Source organism: Mucor mucedo (assembly GCF_025094135.1).
Source record: "Mucor mucedo strain NRRL 3635 chromosome Unknown EV154scaffold_91, whole genome shotgun sequence".
In the NCBI taxonomy this organism is placed as follows: Eukaryota; Fungi; Mucoromycota; class Mucoromycetes; order Mucorales; family Mucoraceae; genus Mucor; species Mucor mucedo.
This window is the reverse complement of record NW_026252375.1, coordinates 38442-60156: the sequence shown is the minus strand read 5'-3', so window position 1 is coordinate 60156 and position 21715 is coordinate 38442. Positions and strand designations below refer to the sequence as shown.

The following is a 21715-nucleotide window of genomic DNA, read 5'->3' as shown; positions in this document are numbered from 1 at the left end:
TAAATTGTCAACAAGGTAAAAATATTTGTGCATCCGTTTGGAAAATGATTTGATCACATTTATACGCCATAAAACGTATTGGGTCGCTCATAACTATACAAACATTTCCGGCTAAAATATAGTCCATACTTGTCAAGTAAGCGTTACTTATAATTTGTCATTCTTTAGTCAACCATGAGAATGATGCTGTTTCCTTCCTTTTTATTTATTATAAATGTAGTCTTACTAAGCATAAAATTCCGCCGAAAAGTTATCTATCGATGAACGTTCATACAACCACGGACTCAATTTACATGAACCCGTTGAGCTTATAAATTTAATCTATATAGTTTAAAGTATCCTCGGTTTATGAATGTCACCACAGTAAAATGTTCCCTCTAATATCGTCTTTAATATATCATAATGCTTGATAATTATAACGCTACTTTTTTTTTTTTTTTTTTTTTTTTTTTTACTTAGAAAAATCTTGAGTCTTTTAAATACCTTCCCTCCCTTTCACGTGCTGTGGTCTTTTAAAAACCAATATGCATTCGAGAAACTTCAAGGGAATACAGAAGATTTAATAAAGCGTACACGCTTCTATAGCTATCTAAAGTATCTTTTGTATGACTTAAAAAGAGTCTATCAGAGATAATCATGACTATATCGCAATGCTACTTGATGTTGCATCCATCATGGCGAACAATGCAACACGTTTACCCTTTTTTTTTTTGTGGAGGAAAAGCCCACCAAATACAATATTCTGTCAATAATGAGAAAGTATTTATCTTTATTAAATTGATTGCTGATAAACTCTTGTAAACCCCCCCGTATTTTTTTTAGGTGCTCTTTTGGTTTTGAACATTTCGATCGTATCATGTCATTGTCAGGTAGTTTGGACTATTTAATTGATCACACAGACAAGTATTACCTTCTTCAACTCTGTTGTGTATGGTTTGCTTAGAACATTTTTTAATGTTGCAAAAAAATAAATAAAAATATGCCGTGTTACCTCCTTCTTGATTTTGCAGTGAGGCGTCACTTGTTTCCTTAATTGATATCTTACAGAAACATGATGATTGTCACTCACAGGACCAATAAGTATGCAGGGTCAAGTGGAGATGATAAGAACTGGCATCAAGTTGTTGATAATTACAGAGAAAAAAAAAATACACTGAAATTTGCGTAGATACCTTTTCAATTCTGTCAATCGCTAGCAACGAAGAATTACATCAAGATTTATGCCAAGAATCAATGAAAATGTATTCGATAGATTTAGACAAACACACTTTTTTGTTGTTGTAACTTTCCCACGAAAAGGGTATAGATAAAATATAAAAAGTGTTATCTAAATCATGTCATATAAAAATTGGCTTAAAAGTAAAATGAAACCCATTTGATTTTCAAGTTTTTTTTTTTTTTAAGAAAAAAAAAAAAATTAAATTACCATAAAATGAACTTTTTGGACTAGTGTGGCACATGCGAGGCTCGTACAAAAAAAAAAGTTCTTTGTCCGATGGGGGTCACTTCTTGACGTTCTATAATCATTTATTAACAAAATTGGACACTTTGATTTCCCTAAAAGTGAAGAAGTGATTGTTACTTTAAAAGGCATAATATAATATTTATGGAAATTTGTCAATCATGTCACCCGTTTTTGCTTTTTTTGTGTAGAAAAAAAAAAGAAATCACAGAAAAGAAGAGATGAAAATATAGCTTTTTAATGCATTTTTCTTTGTATCACAAAAATTGTGAATTAAGGCAATTTTGTTTTTTGTATCTTACCTGGTAACTTGATATTCGCTTTGTAGTTACACATGTATTTCATGAGAGATTTTTTTATATATCGGCACCTTCAATACAAATGGAAATATGGAATATAAATTCCCAAGAAAGTGCTTATTTTACTTATTCTACTATGGGTATTATAATATAAATACAGTTATTGGGAGATACATCCAAAAAGGTGAAAAAAAAAAGAATTGAAAAAACCCCTATCAATTGGTTATCTAGAATAAGTCTCCATTAAAAGAAGGCTATCTTGTGTATTCTTTTAAAATATTCTCGCCCAGCCAAAGAGAACTTTTATGTTCATTAAAAGAATCTGTTGTAGCACTGTTACATTAAGCCGAGTCTTTGTCATCTGATAGCCTGAGGGAGTATATTTTTTATATATAAGTCAACTTCATTTTTGAATCCTTTTTTTTTTTTTTATCATCCCTTACATAATAATTTTTTTCTTTTTTTTTTCCTATTATTAAACTAATTGGTATTTGACATACTCTTGTAGTTTATATTTTTTAAAAAAATGGAAACAAAAAGCGTAAATTCCTTCCGAAATGAGAAGGAAGAAATTGTAGACGGCTCAAAAAAAGAAGCTCTCTATAATGATAATGAAGCCTATGTCGAAAATAAGCCTGAAATAGATGAGGAAGAAGATTCCCCTATTGAAGAAGTTCGTTCTGTTGTGCCAAAGTAATTTAATAATAACAAAAAAAAAAAAAAAAGAATTTGTTTGTCTAAAGATGCCTCTTCTCCCCCCCCCCTTTTTTTTAGCACCGATGACCCTACCTTGCCAGTATACACCTTCCGTATGTGGTTCCTTGGTATTGTCTTCAGTTGTGCTCTTGCCTTTATCAATCAATTTTTCTGGTACAGACGTAACGCAATGACTTTAACTCCTCTTGTGGTCCAACTTGTTTCATTCCCTATTGGTAAATTCATGGAAAAAGTGATTCCCAAATCCCGTTTTTTCAATCCTGGACCTTTCAATATGAAGGAGCACGTTTTAATTACTGCTATGGCCAATTGTTGTTATTCCACTGCCTACGCTATCGATATTATCACTATTCAAAACTTGTGGTATAACCAAGATATGGGATGGGGTGGCGGTCTCCTCCTTATCTGGACTACTCAATTGATTGGTTTTGGTATGGCTGGTGTTCTCCGTCCTTACCTTGTCTATCCTTCCTCCATGATCTGGCCTACCAACTTGGCCAATATCTCTCTTTTCCGTTCTTTCCATGTACCCGATAGAGATTGGACTGGCATGAGTCGTTACAAATACTTTATGATTTGTTTCGTTGGTATGTTTATCTACTATTGGATTCCCGGTTATTTCTTCCAGATCTTGACCTTCTTCTCTTGGGCCTGTTGGCTTAAGCCTAGTAACCGTATCTTGTCTCAATTGACAAGTGGTTACAACGGTCTTGGTATGTTTGCAGTCACCTTTGATTGGTCTACCATCGTATCTTTCTTGGGTTCTCCTTTTATTGTTCCTGTAAGTAAACTAGTATTGAAATATATGTGGAATAGGATACTAAATTTTTTTTATTTGTCTGTCATTTAGTGGTGGGCTATTGCTAATGTTGCTGTTGGTGTTGGTATTGTTTCTTGGATTATTGTTCCTGGTAAAACTAAAAAAAATAAAAGAAATGAGACTGAATTGACGACTAACACTTGTTATATATTTTAGCACTTTACTATTCTGATACCTGGAAGAGTAAGACTTTCCCTATCGTTACATCTGAACTTTTCACAAAGGACGGTGAAGTTTGGGATAATAGCATTGTTTTAAACGCCGACAACACGTTGAACGAGGAAGCCTATGCTGAATACGGTCCTCTCTATATGACCAGTTTGTTTGCCTTCACATATGGTGTGTTGTTTGCTGGTGTTACTAGTATTATCAGTCATACCTTCTTATTCCATCGTCATGAAATTATGGAACGTTTCAGAACCTCTCGTCATACCAACTACGATATCCATCACAAGTTAATGCGTGCCTATCCTGAAGTTCCTACCTGGTGGTATATTTCCATCTTTGTTGTATCTTTCGGTGCCTCCTTCGGTGTTATTTATGGTTGGGATGAGATTAAGCTCCCTTGGTGGGGTCTTATCTTGGCTATTGTTATTCCTATCCTCTTTGTTTTGCCCGTCGGTATTATCCAAGCCGTAACAAATCAACAACCTGGTTTGAACATTATTACTGAATTGATCATTGGTTATGCTTTACCTGGTCACCCCATTGCCAACGTTACTTTCAAGACCTACGGTTATATCTCGATGGTACAATGTCTTACCTTTGTGAGTGATTTGAAATTGGGTCACTATACCAAAGTCCCACCCAAGGCTATGTTCTGGACCCAAACGGTCGGTACTGTTATTGCCGGTATTATCAATTTGGCCACAGCCAGATGGTTAATGGGATCCATTGAGAACATGTGTACACCCGCTGGTTATCCTTTTACCTGCCCCAGTGCTAACACCTTCTACTCTGCCTCTATTATTTGGGGTACGATTGGACCTGGTAAAATGTTTGGTGGTGTCTCTCCTTATGCTTCCATGAACTGGTTCTTCTTGATTGGTTTTGTTGCACCTATTCCCTTCTATTTGCTCTCAAAGAAGTACCCCAACAGTTTCTGGAAGTACGTACACATGCCTTTGATCTTCAACGCCACGGGTATGATGCCTCCTGCCGTGCCCATGAATTTCTCTGTGTGGTGTGCTGCTGGTTTTGTGTCGATGTACTGGTTACGTAAGTACCGTCATGACTGGTGGGTCAGATACAATTACCTTACATCTGCTGCCTTTGATGCGGGTTGTGCTATTTCTGCCTTGGTCATCTTTGGTGTTGTTCAAGGTAGTGGTTACACTCCTGACTGGTGGGGTAACGGTGGTCAAGGAGAAAATGGAACCTTTGACAGTAAGTTTTTTTTTTTTTTTTTTTTTTTTTTTTTTTTTTTTTTTTTTTTTTTTTTTTAAAAAAAATGTGTTGTTATTTACCATAAACTAATGATTCTTTTTATAGATTGTCCTCTTGCACCAACAAACAGCTCTGGTGTCTGTCTTATTTGTTAAATCAAACACATTATTTTTTTTAAATATTCTTTTTTTTTAATTTATTTATTATTCTTTACTTAATTCATCCCTCCTTCCCCCCCTTTTTTTTACTCGTTCATATTCTTGGCAATGTAAAATAAAATTTACGTACCTTTTATCTGTATGTTATTTCAAACATTTTCTAGACCCCTTTTTTTTTTGGTAGTTTATAAGTGTCTCTTATTTTAAATGTACACAAATGCAAAATTTAACATTTTAGTGTATGAGAGAAATCTTGAAATTCCCATTTATAATTTTTGTATTACATTCCATGTGCTACGACAAAACTGAGAAGTGAGACTGACGACGGAGACCCTGTTTCTACCACCCTCAACTACTTTTATTTTCCATTTTATAGTTGCTGTTTACAATAGCCAGTAAAAAAATCATATTGTATATGAAAGTGTACACATCATTCTTTCAAAAAAATATGTATCCGACAGTCTGATGCGCTTTCTTTTGAACTCACGTGTTCTTTTAAAATTTATTTGACAACGTCTTAAGACATGAAAAGTCTGGATGTTATACAACATCCCTGTAAAGTATTTGAGCTCCAATGTATAAAACTACTACAGACTTTATTTATTAGCTGTGGGGAAGAACTCAAATATTAATGGATGGTTTCAGACTTTTTTTGGGGAAAGGCTATCCCACATCATGAAAACATGTATATACCACTACATTAAAAAAGATGGAAGAAGAAAATGTCGATGAGTAATTTTGCACAGGTAAAATAATGAACGATTCAGATTGTTGTAATATAAATTCACATTTTTAATTTGGATGTGTTCCAATCCTGCGATATTAACCCGGCTTTAGAAATATGACTGTATTCCAAGTTTCAAGCAAATCAACTTACGTCCAAGTAGATTTCAAAGACCTCAAACGGAACCAAAATCATCCATATCGTTAAAATATGTCGATAGTTTGGTAAGTCGATACATTAAATTCAAAACTTTTTTATAATTTAGACAATTTATTCTCTCTCTCCCAGTGTCGAAATTAATGCATAAAATCACGGCCAATGATATCACATGTATTGTTACACAGGCACGAATTCCCATCTATTTCATTATTTTTTTTATTCTGCAAAAGTCAGCCAACCATTGATTTTACAAAGTGTATCCATCTTTTTCATTCATCATTCAATAATAAAATGCAACAATTGATACCAGCAATTGATCGATAAAGTATATTGATAGCTGTTGAAGGAAATTATTTTAACAAATTTTTGATCTATGACTGAGATGTAGCGAGTAAATAGATCTAGTTTTGATCTCAACAAGGGTTATATTTTCCAGCAAGAACGCGTTTTTAGTGTTGACCTACTATAAAAAAGAGTTGTGATGAAGACTTTAAGGGTAAAAAACTAGCACCTATGATGAAATAAGGTACATTAAATAGAGAAAAACAAATTACAACATCTTATCACAGTCATAATGAAAGGAAAGAAGAAGAAAGAAGAGTCTCAAATGGGGGGGGGGGTTTGCCGAATACTTATATGAAGGCTGTTCCTGAATGAGATTTCACATTAACCATAAGGGATCATGGGAAAAACCTGCATTGATGCTGCATGTGAAAATGGGGGGTGGAATCTGGTGAAGATTGGCCCACCCCGGAATAAAAAGTAGATGTCACTCCGCTCACAATTAACTATTTTGTCAGCATATTTGTTTCCCCCCCCTTTTTTTTTCCTCTTTCTGTTTTGGAATAACATTTTATAACTACAATGTCTAATCCTTTGCGTATTTTTGTACCTGTTAAGCGTGTTGTTGATTACGGTAAGTCTTCATGCAAGAACAATAGACTTGAGTTCTTATTCAGGTTGGTGTTGTTTTTTTAGCTGTCAAGGTTCGTGTCAATGCCGCAAAGACCGATGTTGATCGTAATGTAAAGCACAGTATGAACCCTTTTGATGAAATTGCTGTTGAGGAGGCTGTTCGTATTAAGGAAAAGGCACCCAAGACAGAAATTGTTGCTATTTCAGTTGGTACAACCAAGTCTCAAGAGACTTTAAGAACTGCTTTGGCTATGGGTGCTGACCGTGCTGTTTTTGTTGAAGTGAAGGATGATAGCACCCTTCAACCTTTGGCTGTTGCCAAGTTGCTCAAGGCATATGCTGACAAGGAGGCTGATAAGCCTGATCTTTTCATTTTGGGTAAACAAGCTATTGATGATGATGCTAACCAAACTGGACAAATGCTTGCTGGTTTATTAAAGTGGCCTCAAGTAAGCCTTTTATTTTTTTTTTCCCACGGGAGTAAAATATTAACCTTAATTCATCATTAGACCACTTTCGCCTCCAAGGTTGAGATCAATGGTCAAGTACTCAAGGTTATCCGTGAAATTGATGGTGGTCTTGAAACTATTTCTACCAAGTTACCTGCTATTATCACCACTGATTTACGGTAAGATATCTATTTTTAAGCATCATTAAAAAAAGTGAAAGGGATGCTAATTTTTTTTTCGGAAAGTCTTAACGAACCTCGTTATGCTTCTCTTCCCAACATTATGAAGGCCAAGAAGAAGCCTTTGATCAAGTTGACACCTGAGGATCTCGGTGTTGATATTACGCCTCGTATCCAAACATTGAAGGTTGAGGAACCCGCTAAGCGTGTTGGTGGACGTAAGGTTGAGAGTGTTGATGAATTGATTGACAAGTTGCGCAACGAAGCCAAGGTCTTGTAAGAAGTATATATATATAAAAAAAAAGACTACAATAGAGACACCCTTTCCCTCCTGTATTACTATAGTGTTTATCCACTTAATTTTTTTTCTTTTCTTTTTTTGGGGTGCTGATTTAGTGAATAAATGAATTGCCCATTTACGGAAAGTGTAAGGTCGTATTTTACTGTTTATTAGCATCCAATTGGCTCTCACTCAAAAAGTCTGTACATATCACGCTCGATGATTTGGAGATCTTTAATGCGGCTTGCATAAATTTCCATTATACAGTGAGAATCCTATGCAGTGTGAATCCTGGAATAGCTAAACCAAAAGAAAAATTAAGAGCGTGCCTGTTCCTTTGAAAGACCTCGGAAGTGTTGAACTTTGATGGGATAGGGAATATGTACAGCGAGAAAAACAGTTTTTTTTTTCTTTCTCATCAGACGCGCGACAGATAGCGAAACATCATTTTAAAAAATCGCTATTTCGTATTAAATTTGGCCGTATTTTCTTTTTTTACACTCAATCGATTCATGTTGATCCGTTGTGCTATTGCATGAATTAGTTAAATGTGTGCGGAAAAGAGCTTGTTAGGTGTTTAGATTAGTGTAAATCGCTGTGATATCAGAAAAAATAGTACTGGAAAGTAATGGGGTAAAAGAATATCAAGTTTCGTTGCCCTGGATCAACCTGCCTGGAACACTCTTATTGTTCTGTATTAAATACAAAAACCTGGTAAGATAGCGCGTAATGGTAGCTGTCAAAGGATGTGTAATGTTTTTTTTTATGTTTAATTGCCGGTGGTAGAACATACAATTATGTCTGATCGTTTATTCTTCCCTAGGACATGGTTAAATGTATCTTTTCTAGAAAAAGAGATAGATCGTCCATTTGGGGCCGGTCTTACGTAGTAGAAACTGTTAGTTCATCTTATCACCTTTTTTTTCCCTGCAAAGATATATACTTTTGTGTGATACTACTCGTGCTGTTTAATTGAAGTTGAATTTTATATCTGACATCTAAATCCACGACTATGATGACTTCAAAACTTGTCGGCTCTCTCATATGTCAAACTGAGATCAGATTTCATAATCGTTCCTAAATTGGTCGAGTAAATCCAATTCTACCTTTTCCCAGTTTTTCGGGTAAAACATTTCATTCGATCTGCGCAGAAAAAAAAATCTTGAAGTCTTAATTCAAGATAGAACAGACCTCTATTTTTATCATGACACACTCCAACTTACAGTAAAAAATTATAAAGCCTTACTTGTTTACTTTCTTTGTTTTATATTCTAATTTCTTCAATTATCACAGTAAACACCCATCCTTCATAGCACCGTATCTAGTAGTTGAACAATGTTATACAGGGCATATTCGTACTTGCTTGGTAGAAATTCGATGACATAGTTACTAACTAGGAGGAGGTCAACCTTTTGCTTTTCGCTTCAAGATAACTACAATCATCAATGAAATATTCCAAGAAATAAACGGTTAGACTAAAGGTAGAGATCTTTTTATTAGAAGAAAAAGGGGATTCTATTTATAAGGAAGCTTTGAAAAAGATTGTGATCCAGGAAGAGGGAGCGTGGATTAGAAGTAGACATTAATATATTGATCAGTTAATGGCTTATGTTCCAGTGCTGGGTTGCTATAAAATGCCAAATATATTATAGGCCGCATAGATAGTGTGTCTATATCAAGCTCTCACCCGAAGACGGTATTGAGAATGAAGCTTTCATGGTAGCAAATCCCAATTCCCAACAACATTAAAGAGTCCCATCTTCCCGAAAGAATGGAAGTATTCCTTTGCAAACCCAAAGAGGACCAATCAAATGTTTTACACACGAAATTATTGTTGTAATGGCGGTAGTAGTATTTAATTAAAGATGAACAGCCGTCTCGCTAAGCACCAAATTCCGTACACCAAAGCTATAGAGGGGATATTAGTACTTGCATTTGAGAAAATTGATAATTTAATTACCTTTAAAGTGATTCAACACTAACGAGGAGGAGGTCAACATTTCACTTTTTGATTGAAGATAACTGGAATCATCAAACAAAAAGGTCTCACCCGAAGACGGTATTGGGAATTATGAAAATCTGAAGTTTTCATGATAGCAATTCTCAATAGCACTAAAGAGTTCCGTCTTCCCAAAAGAATACAAGTATTCCTTCGCGAACCTAAAGAGGAACAAGCAAGTGGTTTACTCTCTTAATTATTGTTGTAATGGCGGTAGTGGTATTTATTTGAAGATGAACAGCCGTCTCGTGAAGCACCAAATTCAGTGAACCAAAGCTACAGAGGGGATATGAGTACTTGCGTTCAGAGAACATTGGTGATGCAACTACCATTCCATTTATCCATTATTAATTAAAGAAAGCGTAATATTCTTGCTTTAAAAATAATTTTGTTGCAGTTAATTTGTGAGGTATACAAATCACCTTTTTTGCTAGCTGCATTTCTTTTTTCTTTTGGAAGGAGGAACACGTCATTGAAGGCTTCTCTCGTCATCTCTTTCTTAACTCAAGAAAAGGCCTTTTTTTTTGAAATCACATGTAGTGGTAATTGGCGTGTAATTCACTTTGTTTTCTATGGTTACTAATGTTTCTTTAGTAAGCGAAGGTATTCATAAAACCACGCATCAAACTGACTTTATAATTTCGATTTTGTAAGCATAAATTTACAAACTTATATTGCCAAACTAATCCTTCAAGTTTCTATTGTCTATACATCGCTTAATCGATGCATTTTATTATCTAAATTGTCACTAAAATGTCATCACCATCACTAAATTTATCGTTCAATACGAAGAAGTCATCAAATTTAACGTCTCCCGCAAGCTTTTTAAGTAAGTTTGATTTCGAGGAGCTCAGCCTCGTCCATTCCATTTATTATGAATACTCTTTATTTTTCCTCTTCTTAAATCTTCAGTTAACTTTAACATCAATAAAATCTGACAAGAATTCTAATTGATCCTATTGTTTTTTTATATTTTTTTTCTGCAAAACTATCCTACTTTTGCTACATTCAACTTAAATAAACCGTCTATTTTCTTAGTACGATGTCAGTGACAAGACTTACTATAACAACAACGGATCCGCCAATTACGTTGTCACAACACCTCCTGCCACCACTACCACTTCTTCCTCTCCCACCTCCACTGCCACTGAAACATCCCCCACATCCACATCCACCGCTTTTCCCTCGGGTAACTCTACCATCTCCATATGGATTAAAACTCAAGAGAGTATCAGTGGCTCTGCCATGATCCGTAACATCAACCCAGCGGGAGCCGCCAAGGGTTTTATCGCTGCCTCGTTGTTTACTTCGGTCCCAGACTATTATTACTCTTGGACTCGTGATTCGGCTTTGGTCTCCTATGTTATGGCGAATGATTATAATACCACGCTCAAGGAAGACGCTACCACTGTGGGTCTCTTGAAGGATTATGTGATGTACTCTATTAATGCACAATCGACAAGTACTGCTTGTAATTGTTTAGGAAAGCTCAAGTTTAATGCAGATGGATCCAGTTTTACTGGAGCCTGGGGAAGGTAATAACATTTGAATTGAACAACGCATTTAAATTGAACAACGCATTTAAATTGAACAACGTGAAAGAAAATGATTAATGTTGTAAATTTTTGGTTTAAAAAAAAATAGACCTCGAAATGATGGTCCTGCTGAACGTGCTTCGTCGTTTATTTTAATTGCAGATAGTATTCTTAAACAATCCGGTGATGATACCTATGTTACTGGCACACTTAAACCTGGTAAGGGCTGCATCGAAAAAAAAACCCCCACTCATATTAATGTACATATTGACATTTTTTTTTATAGCAATTTTCAAGGATTTGGATTATGTAGTGAGTACTTGGTCCGACGGATGTTTCGATCTCTGGTAATGAACCCAAACAAAACCAACCCTCCCAAAAAAAACCAGAAAAAATCTAACACAACCTGTCTATTATTAAAAAAAAACTAGGGAGGAAGCCAACGGTGTTCACTTTTACACACTCATGGTTATGCGCAAAGGTTTGATCCACGGTGCAAATTTCGCTACACGTAACGTTGACACCACACGTGCCTCCACCTACACTACTACCGCCAACACTCTCAAAACCAAAATCGATACCTTTTGGTCCGGTACCTACATTACCGTCATCCAAAGTCTCACAGGGGGTGTTCAAAAAGCTGGTTACGATGTCTCTACCTTGATTGCTGCTAATTCGGGTTCCCTCGCAGACGGTTTCTATACACCCGGATCCGATAAAATTTTGGCCACCGCTGTCGTTGTTGAAAGCAAGTTTAGTTCTCTCTATGAGATCAATGTCAATACCCCTTCTTATTTGGGTTCAGCCATCGGTCGATACCCCGAGGATACGTACAATGGGAATGGGAATGGGCAAGGTAACCCTTGGTATTTGGCAACCAGTGCCTATGCAGAACTTTATTATCGTGCTATCAAGGAATGGACGCTAGCGGGTCAAGTCAAGGTCTCCTCCATTAGTTTACCCTTCTTTAAGAAATTCGATACGGCTGCTGTGGAAGGGACCGTGTACAGGGTCGGTACAGCTGCTTTTAATGCCATGACACAAAATGTCGTGTTGGGTGCGGATAAGTTGCTTTCTACCGTTAAAAATTATGCATTGACCAATGGGTCGATGTCTGAACAATATGAACGGGGATCTGGAAAGTTCACCGGGGCCAGAGATCTTACTTGGTTGCATGCTGCGCTTATTTCTGCTGCTCGTGCAAAGGCTGGTGCTCCTTCTGCTTAAGATTTATTTAGCTATCCAAATAAAAATAAAAATTCTGTCCTCATAACTATCAAAGACTGTATGTTGGGTGATAATTCGATGTCTTATTATAATTATTTATGCAGAGAAGCCAAATTTGTTTATCAGAGTTGTTGTTTAAAGTAAATCAATGTAACTAAGAGATGGCTTTAATCAGTTGTGTATAATATATGATTTTATTGAAGCAGTGATAGGTTAAATATAAGCGAGTGTCAATGGCTCCATGATATTTACGGTTGAGTAATAAGGTCTATCAATATAGTCTCTAATATTGCGCATACATCCTCTTGATACTTTGATAGATAAATTATTGCTAAACTGCTCATATTCTACCATAAACGTTTTGATATTATAAGTCGACAACTTTCTGGGGTATATATCATAAATTTCACCAGGAGTGTTGCCGTGCAATAGAGCATACTTGTCCGGAACAATACTGGTTAAACTTTCTGATTGAAGAATATATAATCTGATAACTATGTGTTAGAAGTGGGTCTCATTAGAACAAACGAAGAAGAACAATCATGGCAACGAACTTACAGTCTGGGTCATTAATTTGAATTATAAGCCCTTTTGTTGGGACTGGCTTCCCTTTCTGAATAAATACCAAATAACTACCATCATCTGCAATAGTATTTTTGATATCACCATTACTGTTTATTTGGGTGAAAGGGATCGAATTGTCTGTATAAAATGATGAAAACCGTATCCCGTATGTATTACTTGATACTTTGCACAAAGTTCCGGTGACAAACCTATCAAACATGTAAGGCTTTTTTCCAGATAAAGACGTCTCCAGTAATTGGAAAATAGATTCTCTTAATACAAATGTCTTTGTATCTTTTTCTTTAATATATACGCCGTCATCAATCGCTTTTTGCATAATCATGGTGTATGCTATGTGGATCTTTGAACCCTGCCCCAGATTGAACGGATCTCCAAACACAAAAATACAAATCGGTACACAGTTTCCAAATATCTCTTTGTTTGTCAAAGAAGCCGTTATACCTGTTGTTATACCCTCTATCACTGACATAAGGCCTACTTTAATAATATCACGAAGAAATATGCTTATACTGCAGCCACATTTCGTGTTGATATTTAGCTGTATTTTGGAATCCATGTCCACATTTGATTTGTTTCTTTCGAACTACCAAGAAGCAGTTAATACACCGAGACACGATTTATAGGTATATCAACTTACAAGTTCAACAACGCATGGTTTTAAATTCCTATGGACATTGCTATATATCTCAGATGACTGAAAATCATATTGCATATCTTCCCCGTAATTATGCGTGGTACAATAGTCAACTTGACAATCGATTTGTAGGCTCTTCATAATATTCTTACAGAGTGTATCATATACATCATTGATATGTATCATTTCATCCTGAATAATGATGGACGCTGGATCTTCTCCGGGTGATGCCAGTTTGACCACTTGATGCAAACTGAGTTGAATATGCTTCGAAGATATTTGTGCAACAACAAAGTATGATTTCAAATTAAAGTCCAAATGCTGATACTTGTGTTGGATAGCTGGTAGAATTTCTTCGCCACGGGTACAGAATTTTGCTTGTCGAAGGTCGTCGTCCTTCCCAAGTATTCCACTTGCAAAGAATGATTTTTCCAATTTGTTTATTGTACCGAATACATTGTCCGATAGATTTTTATCAATAGAGACACCATACCAAATTTTGTTGTTTCTCCAATTTGATCCTACAGTACTTTCTAATTTTTCCTCTATTTGCTTGTTGAGACAGTGCAGATATATGATCATAAAAAAATACATATAACCTGGATGGCATGTAGTAAATGACTCGCTATCCGCATCCCAAAATTTATCCTTCGACGCAAAAAGATCGTTCATTTCAAGGTTTACTGTAAGCTTTTCCAGTAGGTTTGGGTTTGAGGAATTAAATAATTTTCTGCTTTTCTTTTGGCGAATTTTTTTACTTAATTTTATCCTTCCATCGCTGCTTAAAGTTCTCCTTTTCCGCATGTTTTGGAAAGCCCGGCCAAGTAGTTTGGATACTTGGTTCACTAGTGTTCTTTTTTTCACATTTCTTTTGTAACTTGAGTACAATTGAAGATAGTCACCAAAAATCTTTTCTAAAGCCAACTTCAGTCTAAACGCGCAATTAGAATTGACAATCATAAGTGTTTCTTTAAGTAGCTCTACCTATTTGATATGTGTAGTACTGGTCTTTGATATATTTCCGATTGCGTGATGAAACATTTTAACGGTTGCATATCACTATTATGTAATAAAATAGAACTTAGTTGGATTTTCTTTTAAAAGATATTTTGCCGCCTAACACCTTTACCATTCAATATTTTGCTTCTGTACAACTTGTCTACCTTTATCTAAGTATGTAAAGCCGGTTTGGATTTGTGCAGGCGATAAGTCTGTTTGGTTTCAAAATAGGTCAGGTTAAAAACGAAGCCGATACTACTAAGGAGTCAATTTACCGATATTGATGAAGATAATAGGCTTTAAGCAACTTTTAGGTTCTTCGATTGTTGTTTCGTTGGATAGTATAATTGGGTTTCTACGCACGTTAAATTCTTCCATTCGGTTCAGTAGAAGCCCTTCAATTGCATTTCTTCGGCTACGATAGTCAGAGAGTTGGAATATGGGGGAACCATCACCGAGTTCCGCGGATATGTAAAATTCGTTTAGTTCCCTGAAATACTTTTTCGACCAACAATTAACTGATGAGATTATCCCTAGGGTTAAAAATGTTTCTGGGATTCGACTTGTGTAAAAAATGTCCAATGGTCTGGGTACTCTATTGCTCCTGCCTACAAGAAATTTATCTACTTCATTTCTAAAGAGTTTTTCAACAAAACCTGAAAAATGTCCAAGTATGTCCCCTAAAGTGATTGATTTATTCGTCCAGCGAGATTTCAAGTCTGGCAATGGCTGTTCGTTGAGAACTCTATACATGTTTCTCTGGCAAAAAAAAAAAAAAAATGTTTTTAATTGTTTTCCCAATTTCCTTTTCATTAACTCTTACGTAATCCGCAAATTCATCGTACTTTTGACGAAGTTTTTCAAGCATGTCGTTGACAAATTTTGACGATAACGTAGTATCACAATGCTTTTCTACACATGCTATTAATGACGATTGTAGTTCCTTTAGTCCAAACGGGACTACAAAATGAGCTTGTTTCAACAACTGTGGCACCAATTCTCTATTTGATAATCTGAAAGCAGGGTATTGAGCTGACACCAATTTCAAATCCACGGAGTATGTACCTTGATAGTCTATTGTACACATAACGCGCTGATCACTATACTTTATGTCTCTAGCATTATGTTGGTATGTTTCCATCTGCATGTTTTGAAAGCTTAACTCTAACATTGAACAAAACACCAGCCTGCCCGGACCATCATTTTCATGGAGAAGACCAGCTTTTACGAACAGAGGCAGGAACAATTCTTCTTTTATTTCATAATCCCAACTGGTTGGAAGATTCAAAGAATAACAACATTTCATATTTTCACGACCCAACCCTTCTTTATAATCATCCACTATTTTTTGTAACAGGTCCAAAGCTTCCTCGTACAAGAGCGCGTACAGTGCCGGATTGCTGAAGGGTTGTTGTTTGGATTTTAAATAAATGTCAGCGAGCTCGCTTAGGGTGTTGCGTACATAAATAACGCCTTTTTGGAGACTTTTTCGTTTCTCATTCAATTCATCAGCCAATGCACCTCTGGCAATGATATTTCTCGTGGTATTGTCATATAAAATTGAGGCACGGTATTGGTTTTCTAAACTTTTTTTAAAAGGAATCACTGTTAAAAAAAAATACTTGAATAAATTCTGATGTTTTGATGTCGACTAACCTTTCAACAATCTTGTCAGGTCTATTAATGGCTACCGCTCCAGAGGTAAGGATGTCATAGCCAAAATCTATACGAAGTAAGCAACACCGTAATTTAAAAAAATTAAGTCGCTTACCGATAAAAATACAATATCTATGCCGAGAATAGTCATAGAGTTCTTCCATCTTCTTTTTTCCACAACGATGTTAAAAGCGGCGAAAGCACAAACACAAAGAGGCTTACGAGAACACAGTGTTTACTTGACCAATTTTGTTGTGGTACAACAACCTTGTATGACCATGAAGGTAATGATGGGGTAAAGTATGCATTCAAACTTTCTATCTAACACGTACCAAGATTGAAGCGGAGTGTTCCTTTTTTCTAGACTACTCTTCTGTCGCAAAATCTCTAGTGTCTGGGAAAAGAGACCTTCGCTATCCTTCCCCCTTTAAGCATATGGAAACAAATAAAAAAGACATCGTTTACATCATATTTTGTATATGTATATTGCCCACTTTATTTAACGCAAATCAACACCAACTTCCCAAATATTGTTGTATCTACTTGAATTAGGATATCTGTTTCCTCAAAACTTCGACTATATCATGTCTAATACAATACTTTTTTTTTTCCTTTTGCTATAAATCCGCATCCCGTTTTTAAAAATGCTGATTTGGTTCAATACAGTATCTACAGCGTATTTCCTGCTTCCATATACACTTATAATTAAAGATACACTGAGCCGTCTAATGATGTTCATTCGAGAGATATCTATGAAATGTGAAAACTCAAGCGGAAGCGAGAAATTGTCAAATTCTTGGTTGATGTTGCTTTTAACATTTCCAAGGTTTCCTTTGCAATAACAGATGTCTCATCCTATGTCGTCTCCGCTTCCATATCTATGTCTTTCATTTCAAGAAAACACACCTGTACAAACACAGGAAGAATAGTATCTCATCCCTTGGGTAATTCACTATAAACACTCCAGGATACGCATTTCTACCGATCGCTAAAATGCCATCAGATATCATTTCGGTTTTCTTTTTGTCGATAAATTTGTTCGTTACCCATTTACCCTTGTGCTCATTGGATCTTAACTCAGAGAAGAAAGATTAGCAGAACTTCCAAACGAGTAGTTAAAATTGGGTAGGAGTAAGTTTAGGCAGGATCAGCATATACATAACAATGGTTTTGCGCAAGACATAATAGGCGATAAAATTTTAACAGCCTTTTACAGTTAACTAAGACACCTCGGCTGACCTTAAGAGGCCCGTTTATCTTATTGTTAGAATGATAACTATGTTGTTAATAATTTAATTATAAGGGAATTTTATAGTTCATTGAAGTAATCATACGGTTTAAAATCTTGATTAGCGTAGTCAACATCATGGCCTATTAATCGAGCACAGAATCCGAGAGAATAGCTATAGTTGATGCGTTAACATTCTACAATTATTTTTACGCTTTCCAAGGGTCTTTCAAAGATTATCTTTAACGGGTGATTCGTTCCTTCCAAATCTGAATCTAGCAGAGTATACTTTTTCGGTACGGAATTGCTTAAATGATGTAATTTAGAAAAGTCCAAAAGGGTGTAGACATGGGAACTTCGGCTATATTCGTAGTTCCGGGGGACTTTCACTATGCATCCTTTTTGTTGAGATCGGCTTCTCTTTTCAAATAAATACAGAGTAGCTACCATCGATCTCGATAGTATTTTTGATATTGTCATTGTTATCTATATGAAAGAAAGGGAGAAACACAGACCCACCAAAACCAAGTTGCAGCGCATATGTTTCCCCTGATACTTGGCACAACGTTCCAGTCACAAACCTCTCATACATATAATGGTCTGATACGTGTAACTGGCTCCAACAACTGTATAAATGGTTATCCTAGTACAAATGACAACTTATCTTTTTCTTTGAGTTTCACACAATCGTTAATGGCTTTTTTCATTATCATAGTATATACTACGTAAACAATTGAGTTGCAAGATATGCCAAATGCATTTCCTAACACAAATAGATAATCTATTTCGTAATTTCCAAATATTTTTTTGTTTGTCAAAGAAGCCGCTATGATTGTTGCAATATCTTCTGTAACTGATTTGAGGTTTAATTCAATAATGTCACGAAGAAAAGTATCGATATTACAATCGAATTTGTCGTTGATATTTAGCTTCTTCTTACAATCCAATCCAAGCTTTCTTCGCTCATCTTCAACTACAAATGAACCTTTAAGTAAAAGTAATAGTGTAGGCCCATTTAACTTACAATCTCAGAAACGTATAACTTTAGATTTTGACGTAAACTGATACATGTTTGGAGCGAATCGAAAGTATCATGTGCATTATGTATGAGGCAATGATTGATTTCACGGTCGATTGGTGTGTTCGCCAAAATTTTCTAACATAAACTATCACATACATCATCTATGTAAATTATTTCATCTTGAATAACGATGGTGTCTATCAATATTTTCAACCACTTCTTTAAATCTGATAAATTATAAAGAAAAGTCTAAAAGTGTACTTTTTATTTAATTAAGACACACATTCTTTTGTAGTTCCGAACATGTTAGTTATGTGGGTGCCTTCCAGGTGAATATATTGGAATGTTTCTTGCTTCGTATTAATCATTGTATTACGGTTGTTTTCAACATGAAAGTAAATCGGTTCTTCTTTTCCTCTTTGTGTAGTAGAATCTCTTTCTAACTTTGTTTCCAATGATCTATCAACAGAATTTTGATTTTTGGCGCCAATATTTTTCAAAGATATCAACAGGTCGCTATCTATACTACGATGTAATTTTTGTTGAATCACAACATATTGTCTATTCTTTTTTTTAGTTGACATGTCACAGTACTCAAAATTATTTTCTATTTCTTTGCTATTGTGGTGCATATTGTTTTGTGATTTAGTCAGGTCCTCATCAACATTTTGTCTAGATTGCAGCATAGCAAGACCATTCCGGGCTTCACTGTTTCCTTGTTCGGCCGATTGCTTTAGTAGCTTTAGGCCTTCATCTTGGTCTTTAAAACCACCATAACCATGTAGGTAACACTGTGCAAGATTGTACTGAGCATATTGGTTTCCATTATTTTCTATGCATTTCTTATACCAAAATATGGCTTGGTTCCAATCTTGTGATGTGCCACATGCTTGAGCAAACATTCTTCCTAACGCAAATTGAGAGTCGGGAAAACCTTGTTTAGCAGCTTGTTCAAAACACTGGAAGGCAAATTTGTCGTTTTTTTGAACACCCAAGCCTGCTTTATACATGCATCCCATTTGAAATTGAGCTTTGGAATCTTTAAGACATATCGCCTTTTGTAACCAATATATTGCTTTATCATAATCACAAAGTACTGAACCCTGTAGAGACAGCAAACAGCCTAATGCAACTTGAGAGGGTACATGATTTTGATTAGCCAGACTTGTCAGCCATTCAATACATTGCTTTTCCTGCTTTGGAACACATTGTCCTTTATAATACATCAGACTTAGTTCAAGTTTTCCTGATTGGCAGCCATTTTCCACGGACTTTTCAAACCACCATGAAGCTAGATCATGAGCAACAGGAACGCCAAGACCATTAAGATGAATTAATCCAATGTAGTACTGCGCTTCAAAACACTTTTTGAAATGTTTTCCGTGTTTGTGAGTATTTATATCAGCAGCTAAAAGTAGCCAATCCATTGATTTTTTATAGTCGCGGAGAAAATGCTGCTCTTGATAGAAAATACCCAAGCGTAACTGTGCTACCAATAATCCTCTCTCAGCTGCATTTGTGAGCCACTTACAGGCCATTTTGTATTGCATTAGAGTAGAGCTTCCAGCCAAATGACTTAAACCGACTTCATACATGGCCTTTTTTGAGCCATTAGCGGCAGCTTCTGCAAACCATTGAAGAGCCAAATTACTATCGATGGGAGTGTCCAGTCCTAGTAAATAAATAGTTGCGATACCCTTCTGTGCCTTGGAGCAGCAATCTTTGAGTTTCTGATCGTATAGGGTGACATCAGTAGCCTTTAAAAACCATTTCATTGCTTCTTTGTAATCTCTTTAAACACCTGATTCTCCATCATAATAAATTTGCCCTATATAAAATTTGGCTGTTTCTTCTCCATTTCCCAGGGCCTTTTTAAACCAATATAAGGCTTCTTTATGGTCCGGGATAGTCCCATACCCTTTCATATACATATATCCTAGTCTATGCTGAGAAAATGGGTGATCATACTGCACAGCGGTTTTCAAAAAATACGGGAAGGATAAGTCGTAGTTTTTAGTGTCCCAAAAGGTTAATCCCGTTTTCAGTAGCTCTTTACCATAGTCGTCTATTAAAATTTTAAAATGTACATTTATTAGGCTTAAATGTCGGTCGATATCATTGGGCTAAAATACTAACTCATAAGATTTGACATTAGACAATAAATCAGAAGTGTCTGAAAGAACAGTTATTGGGAGAAAAATAAATAAATAAAAAAGAAACACAACTCAGCATAAATGATAGACATCGGCTTTATAGATCAGTGTATGCATGACACAAAGGGGTTGTTGTTATCCCATTATTTGCAAATCAGAACTTTAAAAGTTTGTAAACAAAAGAGTTATAAATGTTTCTTTTCCTTTTTTCTTCTTTAAAATTCTTGTCCACTCAATAAATGTTTGGTAGAAACTTATGGGACATCATAAATTTAGACTATTGCTACTTTGTTCAACATAATAAAATGATAGTATTTTGTACATACTCAAATAACCTTTGATCCCTGCACAATTACCGAACAAGAGGTAAATGCAAACAACCTCATAAACAAAACAAACGTTATACAACACAAACATAAACATTGTGGGATTTAACTCTTCTAGTGAAAAGTCAGCACAGCAGGCAGATATACATCAAGTTTTTTTAATTACACTGCTCAGTTCATAACAAGCTCTAATTCTATGGATTTAGAACCTATGATTAGATAGTTTTTTAATTGTTATTATCCGTAAATAGGCTAAACGTACGCTATGTTTATTGGGTGATATGCGGACAAGAAATTTTTGAAATGTTAGTGAGACTCAAAATGCACATGGCATAGTGTAGACAGTCAGTTAACGTCTATCATATGTTTAAGCCTTGCCTCATCTATACATTCTGAATCATGTTCTGAGATTGTTGTCTAGTCTATTGCTTCAGCTGATACATTTCTGTACATTTATGCGATTTGAATATAATTTAGAGTACTAGCCCATCAAGTATTGTAATGACCAAATTCTTTTCGCACTTTTAGTAAGATAAATAGAAACTGTTTCTTGGAAAACCGAAGATAAAAACAAAATCTCTCGGGAATGGGTCACCCAAAAGACCTTACCGAATATAAAAAAAACTAGAATCAAGTCAACAATAATCCAGACATTTTGAACTATAATCAAATCATTTAAAAATTACCGCATCAAAATCCCTTTCCACGTGTCAGAAAAATTTATCTTGTGAATCAGAAAGTTTGTTTATTGTAAAAGGACTCATAGACATCGTTATCTTGTTAAATTATATGACCACATAGTTC

The 21715-nt window shown here is 35.5% G+C and overlaps 6 protein-coding genes across 6 annotated transcripts; 3 read left to right on the top strand and 3 right to left on the bottom strand.

Annotated features, from left to right (window-relative positions):
- Nucleotides 1-1972: 1972 nt before the first annotated feature.
- Nucleotides 1973-4976, top strand: EV154DRAFT_518676 (OPT family small oligopeptide transporter). The gene is made up of 6 exons (XM_051602651.1): nucleotides 1973-2129; nucleotides 2204-2454; nucleotides 2536-3259; nucleotides 3329-3389; nucleotides 3455-4684; nucleotides 4790-4976. Exons 2-6 carry the CDS (start codon nucleotides 2288-2290, stop codon nucleotides 4837-4839), a joined length of 2232 nt encoding a protein of 743 aa, XP_051454513.1. The 5' UTR covers nucleotides 1973-2129; nucleotides 2204-2287; the 3' UTR covers nucleotides 4840-4976.
- Nucleotides 4977-6528: 1552 nt separating this feature from the next.
- Nucleotides 6529-7740, top strand: EV154DRAFT_448414 (uncharacterized protein). The gene is made up of 4 exons (XM_051597159.1): nucleotides 6529-6641; nucleotides 6704-7089; nucleotides 7150-7268; nucleotides 7335-7740. The coding sequence occupies exons 1-4, from the start codon at nucleotides 6590-6592 to the stop codon at nucleotides 7546-7548; spliced, it is 771 nt and encodes a 256-aa protein (XP_051454512.1). The 5' UTR covers nucleotides 6529-6589; the 3' UTR covers nucleotides 7549-7740.
- Nucleotides 7741-10585: 2845 nt separating this feature from the next.
- EV154DRAFT_518653 (glucoamylase glam) lies at nucleotides 10586-12409 on the top strand (the record flags this gene model as incomplete). Its single annotated transcript, XM_051602650.1, has 4 exons — nucleotides 10586-11082; nucleotides 11192-11301; nucleotides 11369-11429; nucleotides 11514-12409. Coding segments are annotated over 4 exons (1464 nt in total), but the record flags the coding sequence as incomplete, so codon positions are not given.
- A 75-nt stretch (nucleotides 12410-12484) lies between these two features.
- Nucleotides 12485-14649, bottom strand: EV154DRAFT_321733 (uncharacterized protein). The gene is made up of 4 exons (XM_051594952.1): nucleotides 14513-14649; nucleotides 13532-14459; nucleotides 12868-13477; nucleotides 12485-12796 (listed from the first exon to the last, which is right to left on the bottom strand). The coding sequence occupies exons 1-4, from the start codon at nucleotides 14581-14583 to the stop codon at nucleotides 12768-12770; spliced, it is 1638 nt and encodes a 545-aa protein (XP_051454510.1). The 5' UTR covers nucleotides 14584-14649; the 3' UTR covers nucleotides 12485-12767.
- EV154DRAFT_321732 (uncharacterized protein) lies at nucleotides 14648-15944 on the bottom strand. Its single transcript, XM_051594951.1, has 2 exons — nucleotides 15351-15944; nucleotides 14648-15286 (listed from the first exon to the last, which is right to left on the bottom strand). The coding sequence occupies exons 1-2, from the start codon at nucleotides 15831-15833 to the stop codon at nucleotides 14786-14788; spliced, it is 984 nt and encodes a 327-aa protein (XP_051454509.1). The 5' UTR covers nucleotides 15834-15944; the 3' UTR covers nucleotides 14648-14785.
- A 2760-nt stretch (nucleotides 15945-18704) lies between these two features.
- On the bottom strand, nucleotides 18705-20207 carry EV154DRAFT_594560 (uncharacterized protein; the record flags this gene model as incomplete). The annotated part of the gene is made up of 1 exon (XM_051606976.1): nucleotides 18705-20207. One exon carries the CDS (start codon nucleotides 20205-20207, stop codon nucleotides 18705-18707), a length of 1503 nt encoding a protein of 500 aa, XP_051454508.1.
- Between the last annotated feature and the right edge of the window lie 1508 nt (nucleotides 20208-21715).